Below are 8,239 nucleotides of genomic sequence, written 5' to 3'. Positions count from 1 at the left end.
CGGGAGCCGCCTGCTGCCCCGGCGTGCGCCTCCCCGGCGGGAATGGGGTGGGGGTGGCAAGCAGGGCTGTGCGTGGTCTCCATGTGCTCCCCCTTCTTTGCGCAGTGAACGGGCTCCAGGCTCGGACCTTTGGCGTCTGGACCCTGCTGTCATCAGTGATCCGCTGTCTCTGCGCCATCGACATCCGCAATAGGACGTATGTAAAGGAGCACCGGAGAACTCCTTCGGTTCGCTTGCTAGTCACAACCTGAGCAGCTAGCTTAGAGGGCGGCGCGGAGGAGGTGGGGAATCAAAAGCTGTTCCTGAACTTTATATAGGGTTGAAAGCATTCCCCCGAAAAAGCTTAAATAGCAGTGCAGGATTTGTGTGTTAACTGCTGCTCCCTTCTGCCTCTGTGGGGAGAGCCTGCGCGTTTGAGTTCTGTTTCTTAGCTCAGGCAGAAACTGGTAGATCTGAGAACTTCTTATGTCACAGATTTCTGAGCTCCAGCTTGGAAAGCATCTTCTGATGGCGTTGCTGCTCTGTTGACATTAAGCAACTGCCAATGCTGTGGTCTGACTGATGCTCGGTACTTCTTTTCCTGTGACAGCTCAGCTGAAGACTGGCAGGTTGAGAGGTCCCTTGCAGTGGTCTTAACACACTGCCTTCTTCCATACACTCATATCTGGGGCTGAGGACAAGGCCTGAGGTGCAGCCTGATGCTGTGGTGGGAGGCAGGCCGTTTTTCCCCGTGGTGGTAACAGAAGTATTTCTGAGAGGGATTTCCAAGCAGGCTGACTCTGGGTCTGTGCTAGACAAAGCCTGTGCGGGAGATTGCTAGAACTCACTCTTTTGTCACCACCTTCCCCAGCCCTGCAGCAGAAGTCACTGTCACCAGGCAGTGTGTCCTTGGATTGCCTAGGCTTCTCTGTAGTAGTGAGGTACAGGGACTCAATTACCTGTTTTTAGGGGGTGGTGGCAATGCCAATTACCATGAAACCACTTGTTTCTTAGAAGGATTTTTTTATCTTGCATCTGTTGGACCTGCTCCCTTTCCACAGCTGTGGCCCCTAGAGGGTAGCAGAGCACAGGTGGGAAGATGTGTTGGCTGATGCAGCCTGGAGTCAGCTAAGTCCTATCACCCTAGTTCTCAGCTCATCCAGTTCTCACCCTATTTTTGTGTGCGCATATGCTTCTCACTTCACCGGTGCCCTGCCCTTGCTCTCCCCTCTTCACCTGCCTTCAGGCCAGATAATGCCTGTGACTTTCAATGCACCATTGAACACGCTGCCCTGTTCTCCTCTCAGCTGTTGACCAGGGAGCATTTGCACCTCACTAGGCAAGGGACCAAGTGGCCTCTGTGCTGCCACAGTGAGGATAGATGGGGCAGCATGCAGGTTTGCTTCTTCTCCACTCAGCCATGCTCATGCCCATACTATGGGCTATACGATAACCTGCTTCTTTCTGCTCTCCAACAGTCTCTATTACATCACGCTCTTCACCTTCTTTTTGGCCCTTGTTCACTTCCTCTCCGAGGTCTTCATTTACCACACTGCAGCCTTGACAATTGGAGTTATGGCACCCCTCATGGTAGCAAGTAAGTAGAACTCTGCATTCTCCCCCCACAAACTCTCCATGGAGCTATGAGCCCCCAGAAAAACTCTCCATGGGGCTATGAGCTAAGGGCAGGGAGGGGATGGTGGGAGGGAATGTCTCATCTGCTGTCTAGCATTTTCTACACAACTCATCCTGTATCTCCATCACAGGTTTCTCTATCTTGGGGATGTTGATTGGGCTGCAGTACCTAGAGGTAGAAGCACTGTCACAAAACAAGAAGAAAAACTGAAGCTGAGGGCCCTGTATAGGTCAGCGTTGTCTCCTATCTTCACTGCCAAACTTCCACTAAAGCTCGGCTGAACTTCTCCAGGACACCAGTCCCACTGGTGGATCAATGTTGGACTCTGTCAATCATTCTTCATTACCAAGTGTGGGGTTTTTTTTTTTGTCCAGGCAACATTTCAACTGACTGATGTCAAAGACAAAGTCCCAGAGGAGTTTGTGTCGAAGCTTGCAGGGGGCAGTTGGTGACTGCCTCCCCAGAGGATAGCAGGGAATGTCTCAGGCATGCCCAGTGCACTAAGGATTTCTCTCCCAGTGTACCTGTGGGGACAAGGTTGTAGGACTACCCAGGATCCACTGAACACTTCGGACCAGAAAGAGAGAACGTGTGCTGCCCCTGGCACTGCTGTGTAACTTGCATGTGTGTGTTCCTCAGGGGCCATTTCTAATAAATGACAGAAAACCGCAGGGTGCTCTCTGTCTTTCTGCTACACAGCAATGGGTAGAAGATGTACAACCTCAGAGCAAACAGCAGTTTCTACTGTATGTTGCAGGATAAATCATCTCTTTACAGCAAACCCACCTTTCCCTGACTCCTTCCCACAAAGTTCCAGGTCTGAATGCTCACATCACACACACACAAAGAGAGTTGTTGCAGCTCTCGCTTCCACAGCATAGTGGTGACAGCAAACTGCATGTATCTGTGAGCAAGGACTGAGCTATCTTTGCAGTGAGCTACAACTACAGAGGACTGAGAAAACAGGAACAGGTTGCTTAGACCTAGATGAAATAATGCTGAAAGCAGATGGGCAGTGCACAGAAGGTAGGAAGGAACCAGCAGGATCTCCTAGCTGGGAAGACGGTGTATGTGCAGAAGAGAGGAAAAACACAGAAGGAAGGAAAAGAGCGCAACAGTAGCACTGAGCAGGAGAATGATTTTTCCATTCTGCAAAATAAACATTTCAGGCTATTAGAAGAGCCAGATGTAGACTGTTTCAGCCATTTAATATGAATGTGTCAGGTTTCATTGTACACTTCAAATGTTTTTATTTTGTATAAAAACTTCTATTGAAAAGCCATTTTAGACCCCCATCCTCAATCCCAAACTATCAAAGACAGGACTTGAATTTTTTAATGTGTCAAAAGACACTATAATTTCACCCAAAAATGTTTTGTCAAAAATCATATGTCAGAGAGGACTGTTTTTTCCATTCCACCTGGTTGTGGTTTTTGTCACCCCCCCAAATGATATATGCATAACTGCATGATTTAAGGAGTATAAGGACACTTGATGTCTCCACCGGCAGAGGGATGCTGGAAAGGAGGGAGAAGGGATATAAGGATCTACATTTGTGTTTAGAAGATAAAGAGCAGCATACAGAGGGGCAGTGTCTACAAGATACAAATGCTGGTGAGAGGGCTTCTTCTGTTCTCTATTACAAAGTGGGAAGCTTCCACACTGGAGCAAATCTGGATTCCCATCATACTCAAACCTCTCTCTGTGGCTGTGAAGAGCAACACAGCCTTGGCTGGTTATTTCAGTATAACACTTCAAAAAAGTTTTTACGTAGTGTTGAAATGTGCAAAAGGCACTTTATCATTAAGGAGGAAGACACAGTCCTCAGCCCAGGGAGCTTGTGGTTTGACTCACTCCTGTTGCTACTGTAGTGATGAGCTGGGCTTAGGCTGTAGCTTCAACATAAGCTGCAGAACTAGTCTTTGCCTCCAGGTAGAAGGAGGTATATTGGTATCTCTCAATTATCTCTCCTAATATATAGGAACATCAGGGCAACCTCGGTGAGTTCTGAGCAGAGGTTTATCCACAGACTAAAACCTGAGCCAGCAGTGGCAGATGCATTGCTTTGCACTTGCTAGTGACGTGCTGAGGCCTCTACCATCACGTGTGCAACACAGAGCATCACGGGCACCGAGGCAGAACAATCCCTCTTCCTGAGAGCCGGCTGAAAGCTCTTCCAGGGCTGCTCACAGAGTAAGCGTGGTCCAGCTTCTGCATTTCATGCCACAGCTTGCCTGTGAGAGGAGACACAGCCATGTGCAGGGTGCCACCCTCATGTGATCAGGGCTAGCCTGGAACTGTGGCTTTTCTCAGCATGTGTGCTCTTTCTTTTCCAAGCATACATGGTGGGATGGGGGGTGAAGCGGTGGGTTTTCCCAACTTTTTGTCCAAGCAGCAAAGTCTCCAAAACAGCAAGATGCAGAGGTATAACTGAAAGAGCAAAACAAGAAGGGAGTTGCTCTCTTCACACTCTCCACAAGCAGTTCACTGGGCTCCTGTCCTGAGGCTGCCCCCCTGCCACGGTTGACAGGAGGATGGTGTAGGTAGCAAAGATGGGAATGAGGGGGGCTGCATCTCCCAGCTCTGCCACCCCTCCATTTCACAGCTTTGATTCCTCAAGGACTATGGGATCCGTGCAGGCTTCTGGCATCACTTTCTACAAGTCGGACAGAGAAAACCAATATGGTTAGCATCCTGGGTGGCCAGACCCAGGCTTCAGAGAGACCAGCTGGCCAGAGGCTGGCTAATTCGCAGCTCCCTACTAGTGTGCAGAAATCCCCAAAAAAGAATCACCATCCTCAGAGAGTGCATCTGGTTTCCTCCTCCTTCTCCAGACCCTTCTACTGCCCAGACAAGGGGCACTGAGGCAGCAGGGCAGAGCAGAGCAAGGGTCCCACTTCCCTTAAGCTACTTGCTGTAGTCCACAGACCACAGTTAATTCACAGAGGCTGTACAGGCCCAGATATCAGCCCCACAGCCAGCTCACTGAAGACATTTCACTGTGACACAAGATCAGCCTCAAAGCAGTGAAACTGCCGGGCCAGTTCCCTGGGCAAGGGAAGGAACTGGGAACTCCTTCATGCCACGGGGCAGTGCAGCGTCTGTGCAAGCACCAGAGAGAACCTCCATCCTGTGCACCCTCAGGAGGCTCAGCACAGCAACTAGCTCCTCTCTGGCCTTACTCTGGCATGTCTGAGGGCCTCTTCAACTCCCAGACAGATTGCTGGTTCTGCTCATCTTCAAGTCTTTTCATCCCCACCCCCCATTCAGGGCTGGCACCCTCTGCCCTGCTCCTTCCCTGGCCCCACCTTGGACTTATGGCTGGGATAATTCCACAGAGTGGTACAGATAAGGCCTTCTTCGAAGTTCATTACTCATATCTTAAAGAGGCACAAGAAATAAGAGGCAAACATATACAAGGTTTTTTCTGCATAAATCCTATAGAAGAATTAGCCTGATTACTTGAACCCTCCTACAATTTCTTCCCTTAAGACAGCGGGAACTGTAGAGTTATTTCCCAGAGCAAAAGCAAGGACAACCGAGACTGCTGTCCAATTACCAAGCTACCCTGGGCTGCATTAAACAGCCAAACTTTTGCAATTCCAGTTCAGCCTTCCTGGGTGGAGCTTGATGAGTTCATCTGCTGAGTCCTTCTGGGGTGTGTTAGGATTAAAGAGTTCTTCCCCCAGGGGATTTCAGATACCTCTCCAAGTTCTGACTCTGCTTACAGTGAGACACCCCAGTTGTCACTGATTCAGAAGACAGCATGCAGACTTGTAAGGGTAAACGTGGAGTCTCCCACAGCCTGGGCTCTGAGTTAACTCACTGTGGGGCAAGACTGACATCTGAGGCAGGAGTCAGAGGTGCACGGGAAAGAGGTTCACATCCCCAGTGCAGTTCAAGAGAAGTCCAGGCAGCATGGAAGCAAGAGACACAAAATAGTTTCATTTTGAGTAGCCTCTTACACAAACTGCAGGTGAAAAGGCTTTATAGAGGTTAGCAGCAATATCCCAAAGCAGAGGAGCAAGATCAGGAAAGCTTCAAAGAGATGCCTAGAAGCAAAAGCCAGGAAGTGCAAAGAGGGAACTCCTACCAGCAGGAGGGGTAGGGTGGTGCATGAAGTAGTGCCAGAGGTATGAGTAAGAGGAAAGCTGCATTTAGGCTTGGGAAACCCCACCAGAATGTATCACAGAAGCACTCTGGCAACTCTGAACAGGCTCCCCAGGCACCTCTGGGGTCTGAACACCACTCACTTGCTGTGGAGCTACAGGAACAGAGGCTTAGGAGATCAGCCAGCCTGGAGAGCTCTACCACCTTGGGAAAGGAAGGCTGCTCTCACAGCTGAGAGTCACAGTACTGGAAAAGGGTATGCAGACGGCCTGCCCGTGGCTTTGGGATAGGAGGAGAAGGCTGCTTGCCACGCAGTAAGCACAGAAAGGGAGCAGGGAAGTTTGGGAAGCGGGGGATGGAGTACACACCATTTGTGCCTACTACGCAAAATTCCAGCAGGTTTTTTTTATTTGCACTATTTCACTAGAGAGTAAGCATGCTACAGCTTGCAAGGGACTCCAGTAAGCTACTGAGGGTGGATGCTTGCCCTAGTGCCCTAAGCCAGCCTCTAAATCACACTGGCCTTGGGAGGAAAAAGCAACATGCTTTTGGGTATTCCACTGAGATCCATCAGATGCATCTTTGCATCCAGGCAAACATGCAACCAGCAAAAAAAGGTACTTGGCTCTGATTGAGTCCTGACATATCCAGGACATGGTTTGAGGACACAGCAGAACTTCACTCCTGTTTTAAACAAATCCCTTGCTGTGGCTGTACACCTAGAGCAGGTCACTGGTCATCCCAAATCATCCACTCATCAGTGCTCAGCCCTGCTGGTAGCATAACACTCTAGACAAAAAGTTTTTAATTTTATTACAATTCAAAAACCAGGACAAAGTCTGAAACCACTTTACTCCCTACTCTCTGCTATGAAGAATAGGTTCTTTACACACACACAAAAAAAATTCGATTTATCTACCACCATATAAGACCAGAACAAAGTATTCTCATTAATCAAATTAGCAAGTTTCAAAGAGGCCTAGCAAAGCCCAGTTTGAACGAAAAGACAGTCCTGCCATTTTGGAATCCTGCACTCTGTATCATAACTGCTTTCTTAAAAACCCACACAAGCTTAAAACTATTTCCAAAGAAATGTTGCCTAAGGCTTTTATTGAGCAATTCACTCCTGAGTCAAAACAAACCACGGAAAATGAGCAAAGATGCTTATTTCATAATGCAAAGAAACAATGCAGGAAGGTTTGCATGGATGCTGGAAACCAGGAGCAGATGAGCACAGGCTGTACACAGCATATACGTGAGTATAACGTGTATGCTGAATTAACTGACACTACTATGAAACCTTAAGGCACAATGTTGGAATGGCTTCAGATGCACTTGCAACAAAGGCAGCCCACAAAGAGACTCATTATCATGAAAAACGGGTGTTTGATCCAAGTGTCCTGAGATACAGAAAGCTAACCCTGCTGGCACTCTGGGAACCGAGGCAGACAGAAGTGGGAGGATTGTTGTAACCACACTACAGCTTTATTAATAGAGGACAAGGTGTCCGCAATGCCATTAGGTTAATTTAGTTCCCACTACAAGTTCTACTAATTGCAACATCTGTTTAATTATAACCGTAAGCAGATAAGGGCACCGACAGAAGACAAACTGCTTGTGAACACAAGGCAGGTCCTGCAGGAAGAAGGGAAAACATCCTGCAGTGTGGACACAGTGGCCAAAAGCTCTGACAGGTGGCTGCTGAGAGGCTGTGATTCCTGGGCAGAGAGTCAAGGCTGATAAATGCTGACTGTTGTCACTGAAGCTATGGCTTTATACATTGCTCTTCTCCCTGCAAAGTCAACAGCTCAGCCGGATTCTAGGCTTTCGATTTCATCACCAGAAGCCACTACTAGGTGAAAATGGAAGATCTTTCCCCGTGAGAATCAGCATGTGTGTTTTTTCCCTTGTGTGTTCCTTAATACACTGGGAAATCAGGCTGTTCCACAGTCCTACTCTGCACCAAAGCCACTCAACAGCTGAACATCCAGCTAAAGGTTTTGACAGTTTTCCATCAGATCATTTCTATTTCTTCACCAGGAAGAATCACACCTTGTTAGGCCAATACTCCGGATGATGGGCCCCCAGAGAAAACAATAAACCAGCTGCCTACCTCCACCGTGGGACTGCACCTCCATTGGGTCAAGACAGGGGAAGACCCACTGTCACCAAAAGGGCTACACAGCCAATGGTATAGTGTGTCAGTGGGAAGTGTGAGGCCTACACAACTCCACAGCTCTGCATCCTCCGGAAGCTCACATCTGACTCTGAGCGTCAGTCTTCTCCTTGCAACAGCCATAGAATCATAGAATTGTTTAGGTTGGAATAGACCTTCAAGATTATCAAGTCCAACCATAAACCTAACACTGCCAAGGCCACCACTAAACCATGTCCCTAAGCACCACGTCTATACGTCTTTTAAATACCTCCAGGATGGTGACTCAATCGCTTCCCTGGGCGGCCTGTTCCAATGCTTGACAACCCTTTCAGTGAAGAAATTTTTCCTAATATCCA

At 48.5% G+C, this 8,239-nt stretch overlaps 1 protein-coding gene across 1 annotated transcript in view; it reads left to right on the top strand.

The window, feature by feature from the left end:
• The window catches only part of LOC103913051 (chromosome unknown open reading frame, human C14orf1), a 7,566-nt gene extending 5,280 nt beyond the window's left edge, over positions 1-2,286 (top strand). Inside the window, exons 2-4 of the mRNA XM_009319495.1 lie at positions 106-196; positions 1,458-1,576; positions 1,746-2,286. Of these exons, the coding sequence (XP_009317770.1) occupies positions 106-196; positions 1,458-1,576; positions 1,746-1,825 (290 nt within the window). The 3' untranslated portion in view covers positions 1,826-2,286. The remainder of the gene's footprint in view (positions 1-105; positions 197-1,457; positions 1,577-1,745) is intronic.
• The last annotated feature ends 5,953 nt before the right edge of the window (positions 2,287-8,239 follow it).

The sequence above is a fragment of the Pygoscelis adeliae genome, unplaced genomic scaffold (assembly GCF_000699105.1).
Source record: "Pygoscelis adeliae isolate BGI_AS28 unplaced genomic scaffold, ASM69910v1 Scaffold71, whole genome shotgun sequence".
Lineage (NCBI taxonomy): Eukaryota > Metazoa > Chordata > Aves > Sphenisciformes > Spheniscidae > Pygoscelis > Pygoscelis adeliae.
The sequence above is the reverse complement of the archived record's forward strand: the minus strand, read 5'-3'. Positions and strand labels throughout refer to the sequence as shown.